The sequence below is a fragment of the Zootoca vivipara genome, chromosome 4, assembly GCF_963506605.1.
Source record: "Zootoca vivipara chromosome 4, rZooViv1.1, whole genome shotgun sequence".
Lineage (NCBI taxonomy): Eukaryota > Metazoa > Chordata > Lepidosauria > Squamata > Lacertidae > Zootoca > Zootoca vivipara.
In genome coordinates this window covers 29076973-29104757 of record NC_083279.1, presented here as the reverse complement: position 1 = coordinate 29104757, position 27785 = coordinate 29076973, and the positions used below count along the sequence as shown (strand labels likewise).

The 27785-nt window shown below is 41.0% G+C and overlaps 1 protein-coding gene across 5 annotated transcripts in view; it reads right to left on the bottom strand.

Moving 5' to 3' along the window:
• The window catches only part of AFF3 (ALF transcription elongation factor 3), a 226647-nt gene that overhangs the window by 75638 nt on the left and 123224 nt on the right, over nucleotides 1-27785 (bottom strand). For all 5 annotated transcript variants that reach the window (XM_035114249.2, XM_035114250.2, XM_035114252.2 and 2 more), the window contains 2 exons: nucleotides 24573-24612; nucleotides 20140-20191 (listed from right to left, as the gene is read on the bottom strand). In XM_035114249.2, coding sequence (XP_034970140.2) covers nucleotides 20140-20191; nucleotides 24573-24612 — 92 coding nt within the window. The remainder of the gene's footprint in view (nucleotides 1-20139; nucleotides 20192-24572; nucleotides 24613-27785) is intronic.

Here is a 27785-nt window from a genome sequence, read left to right as displayed (position 1 = left end):
CCACTAGGATGTTTCTAGAAACCTTCTGTTGTGGATTAGAGTAGAAGTGGGGCCTGAAGCAAATGCTGACATAGAGTATTCCTATTCAGTTGTTCCAGCATGCCTTCCTACAGGATACTCCATTCCACCAACCTGCATCAGTAGCTCATCATCCTGGGCTCATGACTTTTTGTTATATATTTTTAAAATCCCCCTACTTCCCATGTGAATTAAGACCCTCCCACTTTTTTTAATAACACTTTGCAACGACATGACATTATAAGCAATATTCTTCTTTCTTTGGCAATCACTTGTAGCCGAGTAAGATTGCCTTCCATGAACACGGTCTTAACAGTGAGTCCGTAAGTGACTGTGGAGGCCAATTCTGAATCCACAAATCCTTCTACAGTGGGGACATAAGTTTCCGGGGCGGTAGTTGATCACGGTGAGTGGTTTGCCAAATGCGCTTTCTTCTTACGGTAGCTCATTTCTCCTTTTCGTCCTGGGTTTGTGCTTCTTCACAGTCCGCGGCACCTTTGGTAAAGGATGTTTTCCAGTTGAAGCACTCGTAGGCCAATGTTTCCCATAGAATGGCATTATTTAAAAAGTGAGATACAATTCTGTATTCCACATTATGCCTCATGAGTGGCAACAGCATTTGTTCTGCTCTTTCACTGCGGATTCCTCAAGTATGCTGATGTCTCTCCTCTTGCTGGTTTTGGATACGTAAGAAAGGCACACGAAGAAAGAGTTTGTCATCAATGGGTGACCTGCAACAAAATGTTGCAGTTTGAGAGCGTGTGTTCAGGAATCCAGTCAGTGGCTCCATTCTACACCTCCAGTTCATTTGTTTCCTAAGGCAAGATCCACTGGGATGAATATTTTAGGATACAGTGGGACTTGGCTGGAATGGATCCTAAACCAGTTTAACTGGATCCTGTTACCTAGCATAGAACATTATTTTTAAGGCTTGTTTTCCCTCTGCCAGGTTTAGGCAGAGAACTAGGCTTAGGCAGAGAAGCAGCAGTAGCCCTGCTTGCTGAATGGAATGTGAATATGGTGTGACTTTATGATGGTTTAATTTACCCTAGCTAGCTTTACAACAGCTTCTTGTGCTCGGGATTGCTCCCTTATTTATACCTCCCTTATAGTTTCTGGATGGTTCCACTTTGGTTATGCAAGGACTGGAGTTTCTTATTAGTACATAAAAGGATGGCACATAAAATAGTACAGAATCGGAAGTTAAAACACACATTTGTATTCCTAAATTCCAGTACTAAAAACCACAAATGAATATTGCAAATACTAATTAAAATAGAACATACATGGTATAGCCCACCACATTGACATTGCTGTAAAGTAAATATAGCAATGCAAGATTTAATTACAAAACATAAAAGCAAAATTGTTGAAAAAACTAAGCTGCAATACACTGTAACAAAATTAGCAATCTCAGTAAAGAGAAATAAATAGCTGCAATTTTCCACCTGGATAGAATCCATCTTCACAGTTCTGCTTTTCCTTTCCAAGCCATTAAGGGTTGGTAAATGAACTGTTACATTCCTGTCATGTTGATTATATCCAATGTATTGATTGCATTTTGAAATGCAACGCTGAGTAAGAGCCTGCCTACATGTTACACTCTCTATGTCAGCTCCTACTGTGTGAGAGCTTGTGCCTGTTGGGAATTCTGAGACTACTTCACTAACAGGCAGAGAAAGCTGGAGGTGACAGAAATCACTCACCCTCAAGCACACAGGAAGGAGAAGCTGTTGGAACTAACTGTCCCCTGGGAGTTGGAAAGAAACTGGGAATATGACCCACCCAACCCCAGGAGCCTTCAGAATTTTCTACAGGCAGAGTTTGGCTGCACAGAGCTGCTTTTCATGTGGTGAGTAGAATGTGTAGTCAAGCTCTGACAGAGTAGTCACATTATCAGAATGTGAAATTAGCGATGGAGATGGGAATTCAGAAATGGGTTGAGCTAGACTTCCTCCCCTCTGAATATTGGCTTGTCTCGAAATGCCTCAGGCTTTTCAAAATTGGTGGTGGTGGTGGTGGTGAGGAATTTTTACTCTTCCTCAACTTTTAGGATCCCATTCCTGGTTCTAGAAAGCGTAGTTTTTAATTTATCACAACTCACCTACCAGCTACACTTCCCAGACTTTACAGCAGTAGTAACAGACCACTGATTCAGAGATCTTCACGGAAAAATGAGGAGCAGCTTAGAAACAGTACTTGGTTTTCACCAGCCCCTTCCTCCGTCTTTCCTTTCTTCTGTCCTCACAACTTGGTAAGTTTAGGTAAAGAGGTGGGAGAAGGGGAAGAATAAATGGCTGGCGAAAGGGCTGGCTGTCTGGGCATTGGGTTGTTGTTGTTGTTTGAGAGGGAAACCCTTGCATTCTGAGCTGCTCCAAAAGCCTGTTCACCTTCTCTGGTGGGCCTCACTGTGGGACTTTGTTCCCCTTACTGCCAAGATCTGATGGGGAAGCCCGGGGGATGGTTTCCTAGGCTTTCTGCTCGCCCAGCATATAGAGGGGGCCCGTGGTTTGCTCTGCAGCCACTTTTTGTTGCATCATCAACAACAAGATGGTCGGGTGTCCAGGGTTCTCCTTACGCCCCAAAGCCTTACCACCAGGAAATTCCCAGCATAAAGATTCCTTGAAATAGCAGCTTGCCAGGGACTCTGGACTAAGGGTTCCGAAATCCTGGCAAGTTAACACTTCCATTTCTGTGCTGGGGTTGGAGTGGGCAGGGCATGATTAAACAACAACAACAACAACAATTTGCAACAAAATTTGCATCTCCACTGAATAGTTTTCATTATGTACCGCTCTCACATAGCATATGAGCTTAAACCTAAACCAGGCCAGGCCTCAGTGCAGAAACGTTCTAAAAAAGAAACAAAATAGAACCCAACTTTTCTGAAACATTGCTAAAAAGGACAAAATAATTATAATACAGTTCCACAACACTTGTCTACATCCTTGGCGGTAGATAGTGCAAAATAATTTCTTAAATATGACACGTTTACTGTTCAAAGCTTGAAAGAGATCTACAACATAATCCCACTTTAGGATCAAAGAGGCCACATAAAAATGAGAGCATGTATGAAAGCAAAAGAACGATGGCCACTTACCAGAAGATTATTTCTCTGCACCGGCCTAAACATTCCCATCAGTCAAGGAGCCTGCCAAAGTTTCAGGACTAATCACTTACCACCGCAGGAGGAAACAGGTTTAAGCAATAAAGTGTCCAAGGGAGCTACTCAGTTTACCTAGTCATATCTTGCTTCCTACGATTCCATTGAGTCCATTCTGGTTGCTAGTGATTAACAGCTATTTTGGTAAGTTTATACTCCTTCAGTTTCTGGTAACAGCCTGCTGCTGCCTTTTTTGTAATATGTGGTGATACATTATATTATTTCCGTGGTGTTAACACTCTACAAATTGCCTACCAGCTTGCTGAAAGTGGTATCTCCCTGCCAGTCAAGTTAATTGCAAAGCCTTTATTTTTCTTTTCTCAAAATAATTTGCTTCCTCAGCTATTTTCACAGGTTTACACTTTACCTTGGATATGGCAAAGCAAAATTAAGAGATCTGAACAGTTATATAGAGTACTACATATCATTTGTAGAATATTCGTGGGACTGTATCCATACTAAGTTCCTGTTGAACTTTGGTCCCGCTGAATTCAACAGGTTAGGTCAGCATGGTGATTTACACCTGATTTATTTCAATGGGAACTGAACACAACTTAGTTAGTCTGGATCCAACCCCATGGTGCTTCTCATAGCAAAATAACGAGTCAGAACCATTCCTATTCCAAAACGTCTATAGCGTAGGACAACTTTCCCCAACCTGATGCTCATATTTTATTGCACTGTAGCTCTCATTAGCCTCTGGCAAATGGTTGTGGATGCTGGTAGCTGCAATACAAAACATCTGGGGGGCATCAGGTTGGAGAAAACTGGTACAGAATGATTGGGGGAGGGAGTTAAAACAGGAAACAAGAGGGAAAAGGCACAATATGTTTGCTGGAATAAGTTGTAGAGTTTATGAACAGGGCAAAAGAGAAGTCAAGAGAAATTTTGTAGGCCTTTGCGAAATTTGGCACAGCTTAGGGGGACAGCTTTTGATATTAGATGTGGCTGGCTGAATAATGTGGGACATCCTTAGAGGTTATAACATAGGAAAACTGCTCAGAGGCATTTTGTCAATTAAGTAGTATATAAATCTTGTCAAACAAATCAGAAGAACAAAGGTCCCAGGCAAGGATGTATTGAAAAAGATAACAGCCGAAAAATAGTGTGAGGCATATCTGTTGAGATTCTTGAGACCAGGAACAAGGTGTTTGTGCTGAATGAAACGGGTGAGGAGAGTTGGAATAATCTTAAAAGAAGCATGACGCAATCAAAATATAATGGTTTTAGCAGCTGTGTTTGAAGAGAGATCAGACAAAAGAGGATAGGGGATGAGAGAGAGAGATGTAGAAGTCTGGGCAGGAGATGATCTGAGCATAAATCAGGGGCTTTGCTGTTGGAATGATGAAAAAGAGCAGGTTCTGCGGTACCTTTAAGAAAAGGATTTGCTTTTTCTCTGGAAAACACCATGGATATTATATACATTAAAAATAGTATTTCAGATTTAGACCTAAAGCTCAAGTTTTATTCAGTTTGTGTTAGGGCCAAAAAGACTGATTAATTTGTAGGATCAATTCATTAATTCGTCAGATTTAAAACTGTGGCTCTTTAATCAGATCTTAACTGAACCCCTCCCCTATGAAAGGGTTTAAGCACTGAGGTCATTGTGCACATCCTGTTAAAGATTCTTGATTCAAGCAAATTCATTAAGAGAGTTTTCTAAACAACCAATTAATTCTGTAGGATACATTTCAGAGGTAATGTTATAGTTGCTGTATCAAGAGACTGCAATAAACAAGCTAATTAGCTGACATTTAAAACAAGATATTGATTCTGTGAAATTCTTATGTTTAATTGGTTGTGTGCTGTACTTCAGCCTAATTAGTTATAAAAGAAAGTTTTAAAAAATCACTAGTTTTGAGTTTTATATGTGCTATTTTTTTCTGCTGTAAATAAGTGGGTCTTTGAAAAACATGAGTGATTATACATTTAGCAATCAGTAAAAGTTAACAGCTGAAAAATATCCATATGATGCATTTATTCTACATTATTAGTTGACTAAACGGAGAAAACTTTGTTACAAGAAAACCAATTTCCTACTATGTAATTTCATACATCAAATAGCAGCCTTTCAGAGAGATTTTCCCTGGAACTGTGGTTCATAGTAAAAGGTCATCTTACCACCCTATGTGCTATGGTCTTGAACCTGATTTATAGTTAACATCACATGTAATGATGTCAGGATCTTTAACTTCAGATCAGAGAAACCTGCTGTTCAGGGGAGCCAACAGAGGCTTGCCTTGCCCTTGTGCAACTCTTGCCTTGCCCTGAGCAACGCATCACTAAAGTGAAGGGGCTCTTGTGCCTCACCTGTCCTGGACTGCCATCTTTTGGATACTGACCACCTGTTTGCACAAGCACATACTTGAGTCTTTGCTCATGGCTCTGGACTTGGCTACAAACCCAAGAAGCAGAGAAAGTGTTTTGGGCTTGGTCACCCACAAGGGTGGAACAATCTGCCAATTTTGGTTCTCCCAGCTTTCAATCTTAAAGCCAGTTTTCCACATTTCTGCAGCAATCTTTTATTTCTTATTTATAATCCTTATGAAAATTCTTCAGCATTTTGGTGTGAATTTCTCCTAATTATACACGTTTATATGCAACTGACTAGTGTACACCTTTTTTGCAAGCAATTCCTCCGAATGCAATGCATTTTTCTATCTTGTTTTACAGTTATTTTTATGCACATTTTCCCCTAATACATACGTTTTTGTGAACACTGATTGGAAAACTGCGTCACAAAATTCAGGTAAGTGCGAAGAAAGAAGCCTATAGACTTCATCACCCGACACACAGCAAAACAATTAAGTAGCTCACACAAACGTTAAGTTTTCCAGTGAAAATGTATTGACTTGAGATGTTAAAAGTACCACATGTTTGTAATGCCTACCATGTGCATTATGGATATTCTGCTCCAGGCATCCCCAAACTGCGGCCCTCCAGATGTTTTGGCCTACAGCTCCCATGATCCCTAGCTAACAGGACCAGTGGTCAGGGATGATGGGAATTGTAGTCCAAAACATCTGGAGGGCCGAAGTTTGGGGATGCCTGTTCTGCTCTCTACCTCAGGAATCCACCTCCTTGGAATTCTGCTCCAATTTGGACATTAATTCTTTCTCCTGGCTTGTAATGTTTCCATTGTATTCATGTGGGACACAGCTTTGAGTGATGTCATGTGTTCTGAACACCTACCAGGGCACCTGAGAGACTGAAGACTATTTAGCATTCACTTTTCTATGGTTCTACTTGGCCACAGTGTTATAAAATAAAATTTGTACGTGTATCTTTGCACTTCAGAGAATTGAGTATGTGTGGTCTGTTGGTCAAACCTTTGCCTTCTGAGTGTCTGCCACCCCCTTATTTTGAAATGTTATTTATGCAAGCTGTACACTTCTTCTATTTACATTTTGACCCAGCAGCACTTGCATATAAAATAGTATTTACACACAGTCTGTCAGCCCTGAATTGATTGATATATTGATTGAATTTATATATCACCCAGAGGTCTCAGGGTGGTTCACAGAACAAAATCAGAATGTGGATATGTGTTCAAATGTAAGTTCTTATCCCTCAACACATCCACAGGAAGCTCATTTTCTAGATTGGGGCAATTGTGATTTATGCACTGCTAATCTCAAGGCTTATTATTTCATTGTGTTCTATGTGGTGCTATCCTTGGACCGGGTCCAAAATCTGGTCCAGGAAACCTCAAGGACTTCCTGATTCCTTATATCCCTGCCTGATCACTAAGGTCTTTCTGAGTGTCACTGTCGGCAGTCCCTCATGGCTCAGCTCATATCCAGCAGGAGCCATGCGTTCAGTATTGAGGGCCCAATTCTGTGGACCTTCCTCCTGGCTGAGAGTAGACAAGCCCACTCCCTGTTAAAGTTACAGCACTAGATGAAGCCTTTATAAAAATTCAGCAGGCATTTTAAGTCATCTATGGTTAATTTTATCTGATTTCACATCTCTTTGGCAACCTCATTGTACACCACTTACAAACCACGGTGTAAAGTGTTTAAATAAAATACATTGTTTAAATTAAATAGAAAAACCTGGGTAAAAGTCCACTGGGCATTCCATGTAGAAGCAGCATATAATAAAAAATATATGTTAAAAGGGAATGTCATTATAAAACATGGAATGGAAGGCGAGGCTTTAAGCAATTAGCACATGACATACTGAGCAGTAGCAAAATGTTGGAAATCAAATACTAATAGACTCATAGCTTATTATTCATTGAAACACCTTTTTAAAAAGAAGGCATTCCACAACTTCATCACAGAAATGTAGAGTTGAAAGGAACCCCATCCCATATGGGGATAGAGCCTGCAACCTTGGTGTTATGCACCAATAGCTTGGAATAGTTGAAAAAACAATTTACCACACATCATGTCCTATACAACAGACTTCACATGTAGTAACATATCCTGCCAAACACCATTTCTGAAACGAAAAGCAATGCCTTGACCAGAAATTGGTTTTCCCACATCTTGAATCAATAACTTTAGTTTTTAAAATTCTCCCTAGAGGAATTTAATAGCACAAATTCTATGCATGTTTACATGCAAACAAATTCCATTGGGTCCATTGGTACTCATACTTCTAATTACTATACTACTCAGTTCTCACTTTATGAAGTACAAGGTATACCTGACTGGCATCCAAATTGGAAAATGTAATGTCTGAAGTAGAAAGAGATTTGTTAAAGCCATCAAAATCATCATAAAAAACCCCTTTGGGGCATTTGATGGGTTTACTGCAAAAGGTTTACAACAATTCCTTATTGGCTAGGATTGTCCATGTGATCAAATAGGAAGCATGCCCTTCACTGAAAATGGGTTTCCCTGCCTTTACCGACATCACCTCATCACAAAAGCTGACTAGTTTCATAACATATCATCTTGTATATGATTCCTGATAGGCCTGGATTTGTGAGGAAGGAAGGAAGGAAGGAAGGAAGGAAGGAAGGAAGGAAGGAAGGAAGGAAGGAAGGAAGGAAGGAAGGAGGAAATGGATAAGGAAGGAAACAGTGACTGTAAAAGACTGGCAAATATCCCCAGAACAGGTAAGATTAAAAGACTGGGTGGAATCAGCATCCTAAAACTGTTGCTTTTAATTGTACTGTGAAAACATATGGCTTAGCCCTGGCCTGAAGTGACTCCAGGTGGATTCTCATTGTTATATTTCCCCACAGCAACCATTTCTCCAGCTACTTTATAGCAGAGATAAATGTGGTACTTTGCTTTGTAATTGGATATGCAATATTCAATGTGCTTGAGGAAGTATCTCTGCCATTTCAGTGAATGGGGTAACTCCTTGGTATTCTGGTATTCAGCATGTGCTGAAAGAATGAGGGAAAGAATGAACATCTCTTCCTCTAGAGCAGGCATGTCAAACATGCGGCCCTCCAGATGTTTTGGACTACAATTCCCATCTTCCCCAACCACTGGTCCTGCTAGCTAGGGATCATGGGAGTTGTAGGCCAAAACATCTGGAGGGCCGCATGTTTGACATGCCTGCTCTAGAGCATACTCAAATATTTTTATCTGTATATTTCCTCAAGTATCACTTCTAGGTTTAATATATGTGGGTAACGCATAGCTGAAAGCTCCATTCTGCATGGCAGTGGAGTATAGGGCTCTGTCTCACCAGAGTGGTATATGCTCTGGTTATCTCCTGCTTGAACTATTGCAATGCACTCTATGTGAAGCTACTTTTGAAGGTGACTTGGAAACTACAGCTAATCCAGAATGCATCAGCTAGACTGGTGACTGTGAGCAGCAGCAGCCTGGACCATATAACACCGGTCCTAAAGGATCTGCATTGGCTCCCAGTACACTTATGAACACAATTTAAAGTGTTGGTGCTGACTTTTAAAGCCCTGAATAGCCTCGGCCCTGTATACCTGAAGGAACATCTCCACCCCCATTGTCCAGACTGGACACTGAGGTCCAGGTCCGAGGGCCTTCAGGCGGTTCCCCCACTGCAATAAGTGAAGTTACAGGGAACCAGGCAGAGGGCCTTCTTGGTAGTGGTGCGCTCCCTGTAGAACATCCTTCCATCAGATGTCAAGGAAATAAACAACTATCTGACTTTTAGAAGACATCTGAAGGCAAACCTGTACAGGGAAGTTTTTAATGGTAGCTGTTTTATTGTGTTTTTAATATTTTCTTGAGAGTCACACAGAGTGGCTGGGGCAACCCAGTCAGATGGGCAGCATATAAATAAAATAGTAGTAGTAGTAGTAGTAAGTAGTAGTAGTAGTAGTAGTAGCGTCGTCTTATGGTGAGCACCGCCTCTATCCTAAGAGATGACCTGGTGGAGTAATACTAAAACTTGCAGCCTAAATTTTATCTGCTGAAATATTTAATTAATAACAACATTTATTTACTGATGTGTGCCCATGTTTAGAACTAGGTTTCCTGTGTCTAAAGCTGACGTTCTTTTCAATGAACCTTATATGACTTTAGAAAGAGAACAAAGGTATTTTGTTCATAGTTGCATATTATACAGATCCTGCATAACTGTAAAAAAAACACCAAGCCATTCTGAGCCCTTAATTTATCTCAGAACCCATATTTAGTGGATATACAATTTAATTTATGATGCAATGAATCTTGACAAAAAGAATCAATGACAAAAGTTTCATCAATCACTTGGCAAGAGATTGCTCAGCAGTTGGATTCAGTCCTATAATATTTTGCTTCCCACTTGCTTTGCTATCTTCGACTGAATATAAATCATAGCACCTGAATCATAAAGAAAAGAATTCCTGTCTGGAAACTGCATAAAAAAGAACAATAATAATAATAACATCTGGAAAAGTCTATTGGTATCCTTTTTTAAAACAGTAAAATGATTAAGTACCGTTTTAAAAAGGATACCAAGAGAATCCACCATCCGTTTATGAAAATATTTGCTCTTACTTCTGGAATATATTATGCAGTTTGTGCTTAGTTTGTAACACACCTTTTAAAAAACATATACATAAAAAAATCCTCAATCAATTTCTAGTCTGATTAATTTGTTCACTTTGAGACACTAATTGTGTTTCAAAACTCTGCAAAAAAAGAAACACATTCAAAATGTGGGCATGGTCTAGCTAGAGTTAACTCCTATTAAGCCCCACTAGTTTCAATGGGAGAATTTAACAAGAGTTTAGACATCATAAACAGAACTGCATGCATGCATAATATACCAAACCAAAATAAATACTTAGAGCCAAGGCTCATGTTTAATACAGGATCTACAATTTGTAATGATAATTTGGAAACACTCTTACCCTGAAGAACGGAGACTCCAGTTGTGGCTTATAAAATCAAAGGCTACTATATTTGCTTGCAACAACATCCTAACCGATGCAAGTAGTTATATTCACCACAATAAAAAATAAATAGCTTCAGTCAAATCCAAGACCAGATCTTGATGCAATGTAATGTAGTAGCTTGCCTTGTTAGATATAAAAATTAGTCTGTTAAAATATATTAACTTAAGTGAAAAATACTTAAAATTCAAAATTATTAACTGATCATAACGGAATGACATGATTATATAGTGGTTAAAATTTCTATTTTTATTTTCCTGCTTTTTGTAAATTTAAAGAAATAGATCAAAATAAGAATTGATGAGCATATAAAATACACATTCTGTACAATAAGGTTTATTTAGATCCCATGGACTGACTTTCAAAAACCAATTTAAAAGTAAAGTTAGAGAAGTTGTCACTGAAAATCTTTGCAGTTAAAAAGCAAAAAAGAAAAAAGAGCAAATGATAATATTCTAAAATCTCTCATGCCTGGACGAGCTTCAGTGTTCAAATGTTAATAGGATCTGCATTAAACACACACACAACCAAAAACCCTGGATCATATTCAATGTAAAAAGTCTGTGAAACAGACTTTTTCCATATTATGACCTCAGTCCTAAGTTTGCCCGCCCCTGCAAAGTGCTAGTTATTTGAATTGGACAAATGCCAGAATTCATTCTCTTGTTAGTTTGCCTTCTGCCCAACACATTTCTATCCTTCTCAAAAGTATTAATTCTCTATTTACTCAAATTACAGAATTTCTTAACCAACATTAGCGGAGAATGGAGAGGTAAACCAAAAAGGATTTTGAAAAGTTTACAATTACAGACAAATTGTTTAAACTAACATAAGGTTAAATCTATTTGGAGATGCAAGAAGGAAGGAGTAATTTTAATTTGTAAATTTGGATTACAAATCACACCTGCAACTTTTCAGCAATTTGCTGTTTCATTGGAATGATGTGTTAAATAGCTCCAAAATATTGTGGTAAGACTAAAGTATGTCTTCCCATAAACAGATTCCCAGTAGTACGAAAATTGGAGTACTTCTACATTGATTTGCACCTCAAATGCTTGGTGCCCTAGAATATTAAAACCAAAATTAGCATACTACAGGGGGGTGGGGGTGGGTTATGGCTATGACCAGTTTTTTTACCTATATGCTCCTTTTACTGAGAAAAATTCTCAGGGACGATTCACACCCCGGCCAGCACCTCTTTAATCTTCTACCCTCGGGCAGGAGATATAGTCGTACCAACAGGCTAAAAAACAGTTTCTATCCGTGGGCTGCTAGGCTGCTGAATGGAAAATAAGATAGTGCAACTGACTTTCGGGGTTGGTGTGTTGTGCGACAAGCACACAGAGTGCAGTGAGATTGAGTGTTAATTTCATAGTACACAGGTTGTACTGTATATTGACAATAAAGGTATTATTATTATTATTATTATTATTATTATTATTATTATTATTAACTCCCACCCCCTACTTTGCAGTCAAAGCCATGAGAACAAGTCTTATGTGGCCCCCTCTCAGTCATGTTATCACCAATCCCTATTGAACATCTAGGCTCAGGCAGGTTGCTGCAGTTGCTGACAATTGTTCATTGCTGTCTCCGTTTCTCTCGTGGCATGCTACTGTGGAGCAGCCTGGCAGGCCTATTCCCACCAATAATGATGTTGCTCCCAGTGTATACAGTAAGCAATCGTAAGGATAGTTCACTGTGTAGGCTCAGAGTTCTGCTTGGAGCCACCACCATGGATGGGCAGGCAGTCTGCCAGTTGGCAACTGGTAGGGAGCAAATGCCAGCAAAAGTCAAGGCCAGGACGTCCACACCCAAAACATGAAGCCGAGCCTAATTGCTGTAGTGTCTTTCCTTTCGTACTCTGCACTCAAAAGGATGGTTTCTAGTAGGAGATCCAGACCCTGTGTCCAGGAATCTCTGGAGTCTATAGATTGCTAGCACTTGCTGCATGTGCCGCTGTGCTTGATACTGGCGAGGGCATCATGGTGTCTTTGCATCTGCCAGGTTGTGTATTGTGTAGGGCTGGGTTTTGACATGCAGGTATTTCCCCATTATTATGCGTGGGTTTGTGTCTCCGGTGGCTTGTGCTATGTATGTGCATGCCACCACAACACTCCATGATCAGTGGAAGCCAACAATCTTGCCATGGTTGCTGGAGGACTGACAGTGGGAACTGCTATGTGCTCTATAGTTTTTGTACTGCTATTGTTTTCCTCTTGACCTTGCTGCAAAGAGCAAATAGGATCCCGACTAAACTACATTAACATTCCACTGGCATGAACTAGCTGCCAGCTTGCCAGAACTACTAGGATTGCCCTATCTGACAAGTTGCAACCTCTCAGCCGTAGCTTTTTCCATGTGTAACTTGGATGTAGCAACGGCGATAACAAAGAGTATCAACATCCTTCAAAGGGACCATTGATATAAGGTATGCAGAACACTTTTGAGTTCTATTGGGGGGGGAACATTCTGGAAATACTAAACATGATTATTATTATCATTCAGTAGACAGAGAAGGGCATCAAAGTGTATTACAAATGATTGAAAAGGTAAAGAAAAGGAGTCAAAATTAAAAGAACCCAAATGAAACATCCACTGCCTTTTGTTGAAATTCCAGTAAGGAATTTACATTTTCTCTGTTCCTAACATCAGTTCAGAGATAAAAGAGCTGGTTCCAACCAAATGGATTCTGCCTTCACCTTGCACTCAAACATACCCAGCACCAATTTATAACCTCAGAAAGAAACCCATTTATTTCCTGTGACTTTTTTTTTCATCTCAGAGATAGGTTATTGTTTCTTTACATATTTTAAGTAAGGTTTTGATTAAGATTGCATCCTCTGGAAAAGAAACAGTCATCAAAAGAAAGAAGCAAAGACAGTAAACTATACTGCCTTATCTTTCTCTAGCCTTCTAAAAATTCTGCACAACACTTACATCATCTTATCTTCCTGTCTCATTCTAAATATTTAATTTATAGTATTTCACATTGCCTTCCTGTGTCTGTATCATCCAAGTACAAATCAACAAACCATTTACTGTAATAAACTACTATACTGCAGAGCTGACCTAAGCAAAACATATTTCAAATGGGTTAATCGCCAATACTTCTTTTTTGTAAAAAAAAAAAAAGTTTCTACTTTTAGCATCCATTAATATTTTATTTTTGTCATATCACAAACACATGCAAAAGTCTGCGAGAAAAGACACTTAGGACCTATTCTCTACTAGACAGGGATGTGGGAAACAGTATATTTTGATTCACCCTGATAAATATCTCAAATAGTATTTGTGTAGGGTTGCCATATTTCTAAAAGTGAAAAACTGGAGAGGTTTTTTTGGGCAAAGTTGTTGAGGTTTTTTTCTTTTTTCCAAAACAAACAAAGTTTTCCAGCTATTTTAAAGGAAATTTCTGACATAGGTTTCCCCAGACAATTTTGTGATTTTAGGAAATTCCGCCCAGACACTATTTTTGACAGGCTAGGCGTTGGCCCAGTATATCTGAAGGAGCATCTCCACCCCCATCGTTCAGCCCAGACACTGAGGTCCAGCACCGAGGGGATTCTGGTGGTTCCCTCATTGTGAGAAGTGAGGTTACAGGGAACCAGACAGAGGGCCTTCTCGGTAGTGGCACCCGCCCTGTGGAACGCCCTCTCATCAGATGTCAAGGATATAAGCAACTATTTTCAAAAGACATCTGAAGACATCGGAAGTCAGCCCTGTTTAGGTAAATTTTTAAATATTTAATTCTGTATTGTTTTTAACACTCAGTAGGGAGCTGCCCAGAGTGGCTGGGGAAACTCAGCTAGATGGGCGGGGTATAAATAATAATAATAATAATAGTAATAAAATAATAATAATAATAATAATATATTATTATTATTATTATTATTATTTGTTCATGAAAATCTGGATGTATGGAAGCCCTATTTTGTGTGATTTTTTATATTTTTATCATTTGAATGTACAGTATCTCTAACATCAATATGCTATACATAGTTAGATTTAACTATTTAGATCTAAAGAAACAGACTTGTCTAAGGATGTGTGTATGCTCTGTAGAGGAAGCTACCAAAGGTGTTTATTTTCTAAGTAAAAAGTAGTTTAATGTGCTGTGCATGTGTGTGCGTGTTTGAGTGGACTTCCAAAAGGGCATTCATAAATGCATGACATTGTCTTTAAAATTCTAGCCATTGAAGTGAGCACAATAATATTTAACAGTAGGTGGTTAGCTTTCCTCAAGTCATGCTCAAAGTAAACAGGTGGAAACAGTACAATTAAGCTAGTACATTTTGTGCCAGATATTTGGTTTAAGGATAAATATCAGACTTTTCACAGCACAATTTTTGAGACCTCCATGACTCCAAGAAACACTTACTTCATTCATTATAAAACTGGTACATTTTTGGTAGGCTGTCTAGGTGTGTGTGTGAGGGGGATTCCCACGGGCAGATATTACAAGGAATCACTGATGCAGTATAAAGATGCTAAGAAAAAGAAGCCCCAGAGGTTAGAATTAAAAAATAAATAAATCATAAAAATATATTTCCTTTGTTGTATGCCATTGGGGGTTTTCTTTAATTATACATATAAAATAGGGTCTGCTCCTCACAACAATTAAGGTGAACAGGGCAGAAATCAAACACATCCATTTGCAGGTTCTCCATACAACCATGGAGCTAATTTTATATGTAAAAAAGAAAGAAAAATGTGTTTAGTTGATAGGGGGCATGTTAGTGACCTTCATTTCCTGTGTGATGCTCAAAGGAGGGTGCCATGCATCTACCCTGCGGAGATATATATTTGATCCACCCACATCTGTTACTCACAAACGTTACAGCTCAGAAGATACAGTACATTAATTCCTGTTCCAGTCATTATATGAAAGCAGAACAAGAGCAATTCCTGTGTCTGTTGCTGTCATCTGTTTGCAGTGCCTGAAGACAGCCATAACATCTTGTATCTAGTGCAAGAGTGGCACCTTCGGAATAATAGCTGTTTTCCTTATCTCCCGTTTTCAAATTGTGTGGTGTCTCTCTCTCCTTGAAACCACAACACACCTGTGCCACACTGTTTCTGGCACCCTTCTGAGTTTAAAAAACAAATGGTGATGCAGTTCAAAAAAAGGGAATGGCTTGTTGAGGCATAAGTTTTCATAGGACAGAGTCTACTTCATTACATACACCAGGTAGACTGAAAAGTGGTATCTTTAAGCAATGCAGCAAAACCTGGCATAAAGTTACAGTGCTACCAGAGGCGGTTTTAGGGTAGCGCAACAAATTTGGCTGCACTGGAGGGGGCACCACCACAATGCTGTAGAAAAGTGTAAGAAAGGTGGGCAGATGGGTGCTGCTGAATTCTGCCGTTGCACAGGGAGCCGCTGAAGTTTGAGAGCCCAAAGTCTGCCACTGATGTTATTAGGGATGTAAGAAGACAGTGGTTCCCATTCTGACTTTGTCAGAATTTGCAATGTTTCCGTTCTGCTGCAGTTCAGTTTCTATCAGATTTTCCGTTATATGTCATTATTTATGAAGCTACATTCATTTCATTGTAAAGGAAACACTGAACTATTGAAAAAACTCATGAATTATGTACTGTTTGCAGATTAAAAATAAATAAATTTAAATGACAATGTCATGAGCCCCACAGTGACAGACAAGGAGGGGTAGTCCTTGCAGGATTTGTCAGAGGCAGAGGAAGAATGGAAGCAGATTACTGAGTCTCTTGGAATTAGGGTTGCAGATAGTCCGTTAGGAGACATTCTCACCCAGATGTTGCCATTCGTCCAAGTGGAGAAGGGGGAGCTGAGCAAGTCAGTCATTACCGTACCTTAAGGCTGAGGTTGCTGAAACAACCGGGGGGAATCTGGGTTGGATAGTGAGCTGGCTGAGCAAATTCAGGCCCTGCCTCCAAGGATGCACTATTACATGCACTGACAGAAGCAGACCCACCCTACTTCCAGTAGCGCCTGTTGGCTTGCCCAGTTTCATTGCATGGGCTGAGAACTGAAGAAAGGTTGTGCCTGCTGCACCTTTCAAAATGGGAGCAAACAGGGCATGTCAAGTGTTGGGACAATGTCTTACCTTGTTCCTAGCCATGTATCTCAGAGCCCTAAAGGTAAAGGGTAAAGGGATCCCCACTGGTGGAGCTTCATGCTCCGGCACCGGGGGGGCTGGCGCACGTTCTGAGGGCGGGGGTGCTGCCCGGACGGGTGGGGGCATGTTATGGGGGTGGGACGCGCCGCCCAGAGGGGCGCGCTGCGAGTTCCGGGGGCGGGGCGGGCAGCCGCCATGGCACCCTTGGGATCACGCTGCCCGGGGCAGAGCACCCCCATCACCCTTCCCTTCCTACGCCCCTGGGGACCAGTCGCGGATGACTCTGGGGTTGCGGCGCTCATCTCGCTTTACTGGCCAAGGGAGCCGGCATTTGTCCGCAGACAGCTTCCAGCTTCCGGGTCATGTGGCCAGCATGACTAAGCTGCTTCTGGCAAACCAGAGCAGTGCACAGAAGCACCGTTTACCTTCCCACCGGAGCGGTACCTATTTATCTACTTGCACTTTGCCATGCTTTCGAACTGCTAGGTGGGCAGGAGCTGGGACCAAACAACGGGAGCTCACCCTGTTGCGGGGATTCGAACCGCCAACCTTCTGATCGTCAACCCATAGACTCTGTGGTTTAGACCACAGCGCCACCCGCGTTCTCAGAGCCCTACTTCTGAACAATTGTTTCTGTTACCTGTATCTTGAACTATGTTTCAATTGTGGAATAAAGTCTTCATGAATTATTGAGCCTACAGTCCAAGTAGTGAGTCTGAGAGCCAAGGGAGATAATAATGCCAACAATGGTATTTATTGACTGATTTCCTTTCCTGATCTCAGATGAACACACAAACTGCAGTGATTTCCTTTTCTGCTTCATCCCTAAGTGCCTCTGGATGTGTTTTTTCAGCACAGAAGTCTGGAAAGACTATGGCCAAAAGAGCCAATTGTCTCAGTGTACATTATAGGACTAGTAGGCACTCCTAGACTCTATCTTGCCTGGAACTTTGTGAGATAAATAGATGCCAGAAGCGATGACATTTAGTTTTCTTTTTTTTTAGTTTTTGGTAATGGAGTAATCCTGATATAGGAGGGAGTTGATTTCCTCCCTTCAGAAAGACTTAAATGTAAATGTTCCACTCATGAATGGCTCTCTGCCTGATTCAGGAGGGTAATAAACCTGTCTGTGAGAGTGATGGTCGATGGAAGCAATAAATCCAGTGAAAGGATGAATTAACTGCCATTGTACCTATGAATGTTCAGTTTGTGTATGGAGTTTCAGATTTGCAGAAACAAAATCAACTTGTTCCTTTTGAGTTTATAAGGTCACTAAGCAATTACTTTATATACATATGCTTTATAGACTTTTTTTGGAGATAAGAATCCTTCATATTTTTGTTGTTATTGTTGGGACTGAAGGAACTGTGAACAGATCACTCACTTTGGGAAATGCCACTGGCTCCTATTTGACATTAGTAAACCGATAACAAGCTACTTGAAAATTTGACTTAATAGTGAAAATTTCAAACCATTTTTTCTAAGTGTGTTTTAGCTCACTAACCTCAGTTCCTTTCCTAAAAGGGCTGTGAATAAAAAAGGTGAATGTGCACCCTGCAGCAAGAGGCCCCCCAAGCTGCCTCCATCTCTCTTTCCTTTTTTGGCCTCTTCTTTTTCTTAACTTCTGCAATTCAGTAGGAGCTATTATGCTCCATATCAACCAGGGGCATAGGGATGATGCTGTAATGGGCTATGTTGCCATAAATAGGCTATGTTACCATGAATGGAGGTCCAGTGATTCAGGTGAGAACTTGCCATATAACAGAATCAGAGAGAGCTGCAGTTCATTAGAAACATCTGGGCATGATCTCAGCTTGTGGGATTTTGAGCCTGCGTGGTCTTCTGCCTTGATCTAGTCATAGAATGTGTGGGAAGAATTACTCACCCCTCATATTCTGTAACAAAGATTTTGCTGCCAGGCTCTGTCAAATTGGTTTGTTTGTTTTTTGGATTTGTTTTGAGGAGGTACTTACATGTATTGCTGTTATTAAGAACATTTTGCACCCAATCACCCTCATTGTGCCTTCTTCAAATGGTGGGACCTTACAAGATTTACATGATACAACACTCTCTGAACCAAAGGGTATCAATAACTGACATGATGCACTCTAAAACTCACAGGTCTGTACTGTTACATGAAAAATTGCCCATTCAAACAAGTAAAAAATGTTGAGCGTTAACTCTGACCATGTGACCTAAATTGAGTTTACTTACAGTATGTAGCCAGGCTTTCTTTGATTTTCCCCCAACCTTGAAACCTCAGTCTATTTGTTGATTTAGTGTTTTATAGTGGTAGAAACAGCTGAGTATTTTTTAATATTGAAACAAAACGAATAAAAGGAGATGCTCTCACCTTAGAATGGTGAATACTGATGTATTACAATGACCGCTCCCCACATCAAATGGGGGGCGACTTTTGCACGGTCGCATGCATCCCCCTGGATCCCAGAGCAACCCCTGGCAGTTCGGACTGGCATCCTTCCTAGCCTGGATACCTAGGGTCTCTGCCTACCCCAGCCAATCGGCCAATCCCGCCTGGGGAGGCGTTGCCAGGGGATTGGCCAGGTAGGGGGAGGGATCACATAGCACACACAATAGAAGTGAATCATACCCGAGAAGCACCAGTCAGCTCCAGAGCTTCTCCCACCCTCCACACCCTCATTTAAGTTTTATTTGCAGGTTAACCTCTCTTTTCCACTGGTACGCAGGCGCTGCTACATCAGGGTTGCTGTTGAAGGGCTGGAAAGGAATTTCCCTGCGTTGGCAGGTTTCACCTTTCCCATAGCAATACATCACAACTTTGGCGGTTTCAGGCCTTGGGCGGAATCCTAGTCTATCTTCCTAAATAGGGTGTGTGTGTAGAATGGTGGTCAAGCCCCCTTTGTGGCAGTGATACCAGGGCTCCCCGTTAAAGGGGTCTTGAGGGGAGGCATTGTCCATACGCCAAAGGGTTGTCATTAACGACTGTTAATGACTGCAATTGGTCTTGCGGGGGGAAAGCAAGGGCTGAGGTGCTAAGGAAAGCTTGATCATGTACAATGAGATAAGAATCCTATGTCTCTGTTCATTCCAGGTGGCTCCATGGTTCTGGAATGAACAGAGACATAGGATTCTTATCTCATTATACATGATCAAGCTTTCCTTAGCACCTCAGCCCTTGCTTTCCCCCCGCAAGACCAATTGCAGTCATTAACAGTCGTTAACAGTCATCAACAGGTTTACCACTCCTATCAGCCCATCACCCATTCCCATCACCCCCACTCTCTGAATATACATAAGGGTCTGGTGACTTCTGTTTCAGTGTATCTGATGAAGTGTGCATGCACACGAAAGCTCATATCAAAAAGTATACATTCTCTTTGTTATGTATGCTCTTTAGAAATCAAGGGATATTAAAGCTTACCAGACAAATAGTGAAAAAATCATCACTGAAAGCATATTTTACAGCGGTCCTTAAAAAGTCGAGAGAATCTTAAATGGATACAATTCTTTTGTCAAGGAAAATGAAACTACACCCATTATTTCTGACTTACGATGTATGTGATGTACTGTTTTCTGGATTCTTTGATTCAACATCACCTTTTCCTTGGAAAAAGAAACAGAAATTAATATTAATATTAATAAATCATCCATAATTGGAGAGGTCAGTACATGGTGTTATCAGCTTTTCAGAATGCATATAAACACATTTTTAAGGCTACATGTGGTTATAGGGAACACAGTTGAAATTTATTAATGCAATTAGTTCTGCCTTTTAGAATCCCTTGAGTTTGATCCAGAACACGCTCAGAAATTAATGGGACTTAGGTTGGTCATTACTAAGTCCCATGCCACATTAAGTGGCAATAGTTAGGAGGCACCTCTGCCTAGCTAGATATTCTTTTCCTGCCCTATGTGCCTTTAACAATTAACATACCACTTAGAAGTAAAGCTTCAAATCTAATGTCCCCTTTGGCTGCTCCTAAATCAACATGTGATACAATGCCTGAGTCACCCACAATACTCTGATTGGTCAAGAAGGGAGATTCTGTCCTTGGAATAATCCTTTTTTGGGGGTAAAGTTTTCCCATAAAGACAACGAAGGATACTGTGTTCCCTTGAAGTCTAACCAATTTGTTATAACATAAGCTTTCATAGACTGGAAACCATCACAAAGGCTTACAGCACAATAAATTTGTTGGTGACACGAGACTCTGCTTTGCTTTTGCTGCAGCAGCAAACGAATAGGACTACCTCTATGGATAGTTCACAGAAAGGTATGTATATGTCAGAAATCATTAATCTAGAGAAGATGCTATCCTCATATATGGAAATTTGGAGAAGTGTAATTTCAAAGGATGGCTGTATTTCGGTCTGCATATTGTTTTGGATGAATTATCAAACATTTAAATTCAGGCTGAGAACTACTTCTTGGAGTGGAGAAGGAAAAGATGCACATATCTCTGTTTCATTTGTAAAAAAAGTATCAAATATTCTGATGAACTTCAACATGGGGCAACTAGCATAAAATAGCAAAGCAACTCCTTTGTTGTCTTGGTGTACAATGTAACTTCTTGTTTAGAATATCTATCTTTTTCCTAAAGGAGGAATGCTTATTGCTAGGAGCCCTATTGCATTAATAATTGCAGAATGTACAGAAAGCACTGCAGATAAAAAAGTAATTTAAGGAGAGAGGCAATTATACATTTAACTGCTGGAAAAAAGAATAATCTAAATGGGATGCACTCATCAGAGCCCTGTATCTATGTCTATAACATAGCCACTACTGCCTTCTTAGAATGCTCATCTAAGGAGGGGCCTGCTGGAATATCTCCAAATTTGTAAAATAATTTTGATATTCACTATCAGGGGTAGCTAATGTGGTACCTTCCATATGTTCTTGGGCTACAACTCCCATTATCCCTGATCACTGGCTGGGAATAATGAGAGTTTTAGGGAACTATATTGGCTTCTCCAAATTTCTAATTTATCATCTTCAAACACTATCTATTGCTTGCAATGGCCTCATTTGGATGCAGTGTAAACCATAGTTTAGTGCTATAAAACTAGCATGGCTGGCTCTTGGGTTTGAGTGCTCCCCACTCTTCTGCCAGTGTGGCCACAAGGAGCAAGTCAATAACATTTACTTCCTGCTTCAAATAATGAATGGTGGTTAGCTTGGCCAAGCCAACTTCAGAAAATAGTTCATAATCCTAGCTTGTTCAGATAAATTATTGTTAAACTAACTGCAGTTTCCAGTTTGGACATAAAGACAACTGTGGTTAGTTGAAAACAGAAGCAAACATTTTCAGTCTCCACATATTGTGGCAGGGTGTGTGTGTGTGTGTGTGTGTGTGTGTGTGTGTGTGTGTGTGTGTGTGTTAGAAAATAATGTGCTGTTATTCAGTATGCAGCCAGGGGGAACACTACTGTGTGCACCAATAACCCTCTCCTCTTCATGGCAATTTTCTCCTTCCATTATTAGTATGTTTCACAATCTGATGCAGGAGATGATTGTCAGCGCTATGCAAACATTCTGGTTTCAAAGCTGTTATTCATATAGCAAATTATTCAAGTTATGCTTCCCTTAAATTGTATTCAGAGCAGTTGGCTCATCTTAATCTCCAGTTTTCTCTTTAGTACTTCCTGCTGTCACTGCTTATATGGCTACTGAAACCCACCCTCTTACCATTTCATTATTTCCTCAGTGCTAGTTCTTCCCAACAGTGTGAAACACTGGCTGGTACGTAATTAACAAGCACCACACTCTGCTACATTTTGCCACATTGCTTTTAATCCTTGACCTTTCCCTTAGAAAAGTGCTGTCCTATATCACACCAAAAGCCTTCTAACATCTTCACCTCTGGATAGATTTCTCCTTGCTCAGTAGGTGACCATTCTTCTCAAAGCTCATCTGTTGGCACAGAGCATTTTTCATCTTCAAACACAGCTTCTGTAATAGTGCTATCTGCTGCATAACAGATCATGAAGCTAACACAATATAGCTTATGAATGGAATGCTTTCAGGTTGGGAACAGGCTAGGGCCATGCATCTTTAATATAGATTTTGGTAGAATTAGCAAAAGTTGGAATTAATGAAGATTTGTTTGAGCTGTGGCCAACACAGAAATTCCTGGACTTCGCCTATGCTAAGGTGTCAAACCAGCCTGGCAAGGCTGGCTGAGTGCAGCCATTAAGAAACAAAGCCATCATTAGGGCAAGAGTTTCTCTGCTGGTGGACAGAGGGGGAAGTTTCCATGTTACGGTGGGTGCAGAAAGGTTTAGGATTTCAGCTTCCATGACATAGGTAAGCAGGGAGGCAGGCTGTGCCCACAGGGGAAATGGGTGGGGAAAATGTCATCTTACAGGAGGTTTGGGTTTTTCTGGCAAGAGCCTTTGGGAAGCAGGAGAGTGGAGCCAGAACTCCAAGCAGAGGCCATTCAGGGTACAGCCATCTTGGCTGTTCTTTGACCACAATAAAGATTGACTGATTGATTGAACCATCTTGGCAGGATGGGACAGAGCCATGGAGATGGCGTGCAGAATGCCTTGGACTTCAATGCTACAATGCTGTGGGGAACAAGCGCCTCTTGAGATGGAATGCTGTGTAAATATGTCTGCAAGACACTGTTTTTCTTAAACGCACTAGCCTCCACTGTACCTTGATTTCCCAACGGAAACACAACCCTGGGTGAGTGCCTGGAACCCCTGAAATCTCATGCAGAGATTGGGATGGTGTGCAACACTATTCAGGGCAACCTTAATACCCATCAGGGATATCAGAGGAAAGAGCTAATAGCGTGTCTCACATAACAGTTTTCTCTTCCCTTACAGTACACAGGACACATTTTTAAACAACATTAAAATATAACTAAATCACTATTTCTAGGCTGGATTTCTACCTAAGATTTAGGTTGTCAGGAATGAAATAATGAACCCAATGTGTTTGTTGTCCTTCCTTGGGATGCAGGCATACATAATCTTAAGACAATGAGTGAGATCCAACTTTGGCGGCCCACTTCAGCAATAAAAACCTGCTTTTGCAACAACACTTCTGGTTTGCCTTTTCTATCCCATCAAAGCTTCTCTGGAGAGTTGGGTATCCCCCTAACCAATGTGGGATGGGGATGGGCACTGAAGAGAATGCCAGGGGGTGGGAAGAATCTAGGTCTGAAAACCAGACTTAGATCCTAAGGTAAGTTTGGTTCACAGAAGGGAAGTTCTCTACCCCCTCCAACCTGCCACCGACCTCTAGCGACCCCCACCAACTTTGTTCAAAAGGGCCTCCTGAACCTCTGGAGGGGTTGAAGGTGGTGGGAAACTTCTCTTCCAAAACTTATTGAAGATAGCTTATCCTAGGATCCAAGCCTATATGTTAATCACAGGATGCTTTCTAAATTGGTGCTATGTGAGCAGAATCACATCATATGCACATTTAATTTGCACAAATTCACTTATAGGGGCTTGGCTGCAGCTCTTGCAGAATTGGCTACCACGATCCCATCCACAACTGAAAGGACCCATTTTGGCTTTTCTGTACCTTTCAGCCTTCCTTTCTCTTTGCCTCCTGCCTCCTTCCGTCTGTTCCTTCCACAGTTGCTAGTTGCTGGCATGCACATGGGGAAGTGGGGGGAGGGAGCAGAGACATGGAAAAGGCCTCCCCAGGAGGCTCCCCTCCCCTCCCCTCCGCACAGCCAGCAACCAGCACACAGAAGTCAGGAAGGCCCCCTCTCCCTCCTCCACCAATTCAGCTCCTACTCAAGGAAGGTGCAGGAACTGAGGTAGGAATTGCAAAGAAGTGGCAGGGCCATGCAGCAGCCAGACTGGGAAGGCGGTGATTTATGGCAATTTTAGCTATACACAATTTTTGCAATTCAAAATATGCAGTGGATAGGTTTTTCACTGCTTCTTCCTCATTTATTTTATTATGTTCATATAAGAGCAAAATTTTCATCAAATGCAGCTGCAACGTGAAAGTTATTCTTACTTTGATTGCTGTGCCCCATAGAGACATGTTGCTGGGAGTCCTGAAAGAGCAAAGAGATGAATCGGTTATAGTAATCGATAAATTAAAAACATAAACCCAGTGCGATGAACATGCTTTGTATTAACAATAGCAAACACAGTTTGTTGTAAATCTCAATGCTTAGCTAAACTTATAGAAGCTCCTGCGTACATATTGGGAAAGAAGCAATTAACTTGTATGGATGACTTGTGACAGTGCTTCAGCCACTCTGGCAGGAAGATGGGGAAAGGAAAGACACATCTTTGTAAACCTCTGGCTACTTCTGAAGCCCTTTACCACCACTCTTCCAAGTGGGTTAGGAGGCAACCAGGAGGAAATCTCCTCTCTCTGATCCGCTGTTCAGAACTATTCAGACAGGCTGCTAAGAGACAGGTGTGGCAAAAGGAGAAGAAGAGTTTGGATTTGATATCCCGCTTTATCACTACCTGAAGGAGTCTCAAAGCGGCTAACATTCTCCTTTCCCTTCCTCCCCCACAACAAACACTCTGTGAGGTGAGTGGGGCTGAGAGACTTCAGAGAAGTGTGACTAGCCCAAGCAGCCGCATGTGGAGGAGCGGAGACGCGAACCCGGTTCCCCAGATTACGAGTCTACCGCTCTTAACCACTACACCACACTGGCAATTGACATAAAAATGGAAGCATCCAAGATCCAATACTGTTCAAACGCAGCCACAGATCCCTGCCTGTTACCTTTACCCTTCTCCAGACAGTGAAAGGAAGTACCAGGTTACACAACATAGCACATGCTTATACAGACAATATTTGCAGCAGTGGAGACAGTAAGATGTGTGCAATGGCAAGTAAGCTGAGTGGCAAGTGAGGGAGTGCTCAGGGCCATTACTGGTGGGCATCACATGGTAGAGATGCTTAGCCAGTCAGCATTGTGCAGACATTCATCCATTGACATGGCACTGGTACTTGGCATGAGCAATGCTGTCAACAGATTTCAATGGCGGTGGCTGCTGCTGCTGCTGCACATTTTCACACGGTGCTAGCCTAGAAACCGCTATGCCACTGTTAAAGCCTTATACCATGCCTGGTAAGGCCATTGTCGCTGCCCAGGCATTGCTCAGTGTCTGCAGATTCTTCACAGCACTTTAGTGGCCGCCAGAGAATCTTTATAAACAATTCAAATAATATATCAACAGTTTATAATTTTAATAGCTTAATTTATAATCTTCCATTAACTTCCTCATTAATTCCCTCAGCACAATTAATCTCCAATCTAATCTTAAACAATTTAAAATATGAAATCACTATAAATTAATTGTAAACAATTAATCTTTTTATAACCCATGGCTATCCAATTAATGATATCTTTAATCACCAACATAACCCCCCAGAAAAAAACCAATAATCAAAACCAATAAATTTATTCAGTTATTCCACAATGCTCACTAAAAACAATGATTGATCTCTTGCTGAATAATATATCTGTTCACCTAGTTAGAGCAGTTATACAATGCAATATATCGACGCAAGCTTGTATTCAATGTAGCGCCAAGCAGATCATTTCATCAAAACATTAAGCACTTGTTTAATTTCAGCTGGTAACTGATTCCAGGGGACTGGCACCACAACACTAAAATACCAGTTCCCATTGCATACAAAGCAGCACCTCTATTAAGAATAGTATTTTCTGAACATGGGGCATTGTCATGGTTAGATGCAGAAAAGCGGTGGGAAGGACCAGCTGGGGAACCCCCAAGGGGGAGAAGACTCAGAGTCAGGGAAGTGGTGATGGGATGGTGATGAGTGGTCTGAGGGAGAAGAAGGAGCAGACTCGGAGGAGGTGGTGTTGGAAGCAGAAGAGGTAACAGTTTACAGAGCAGGAAGAGACTGTGGCAGAGGGCAGTTCAGACTCCGAGGATGAAGTGGAGGGTGGCCAAGAGGCAGAGTCGGCTAAAGCAGTTACTTGGATCTCCTGATCTTTAACTATTTAAAATAAGTGCTGGGTCAAAGAGCACCACAAGCTAAGAGCCTGATCTTTCAGGGGAAGTGTAATCCTGCACACAGGGTATGCAAAATTTCAGAATGGGCCATCAATCCTTATCTGGATTAGCTTTAAGGTTCCCCCCTCCCCACTCATTCAACGTTGTTTAGCTGATAAGCAATAGGTCAGGTGTTTCCACTCCCGCCCTAAGTTTAGTAACTGAACTGGGTGTCATCAGCATACAGTGGTACCTTGGTTTACAACCATAATCCGTTCCAGAGGTCTGGTTGTAAACCAAAACAGGTTGTAACCCAAGGCACGCTTTCGCCAATGGGGCCGCCCCCCCCCAAAAAAATGGGTTGTAATAAAAAAAATGGGTTGTAATCCAAAAAAAGGACATGCACTTCCGGGTTTGACGTGGTTGTAATCCAAAACGGTTGCAAACCAAGGTATCACTGTATGTTGAAAATGTTGAGGATAATACAGAATCCTACAGAGACTCATAAGCCAAAGACCAAAGACTTGGGTAATGTTCTCTCAGCACTACCTGGGATTTACCTTCCAGAATCAAATGAATCCACCTAAAAATGACCACCACCACCACCACCCAACATACACCCATTCCTGTTAGGTGATGTAGACAGGTGTCATGGTCGATGGAATAAAATGTTGTGAATCAATGGTCACACTCAGGTCCTCCCTCCATCTCTATGCAGATGCCATCAAGTAGGGCATGTATTCTAAATTTATATCTGCTGTTTTTCCTCTGATAGATATATCATATTTAGTTTTTCTTCGCAAGAGGGAAAAAGATCATATAAGAATACACCAAATAATAACATACCTACAGTGAATAGAACTGTCCACAACTGCCTAGAAAAGCCATAATAATTGTCATCATTTACAAACAGCTTAAAGTTTTCTAGGTGCTGTTCCAAGATTGGAACACAGCATCATCTTTGTCTGCAGGCTTACATTCTAATAGACAAACAAAAGGAAGAGAGGATGGGGAAATGAAAAAAGAAGCAAATTCAGGAACTAATTCTTTTTGTAGTTACATAAATGTTTATTTCTTAGATGCAATTGTTACAGGGTGGGGGCAGTTCAGGAAGAGGAGAAGCCAATGGACAAAGTAGGTTCTGTTGCCCCACCTCTCCTCCTGCTGCAGCTAGGATAGTATAACATAAACATCAACCAAAAGTTATGCAAGTTCGAATACAGTCTTAAACGGTGCAGTTGAA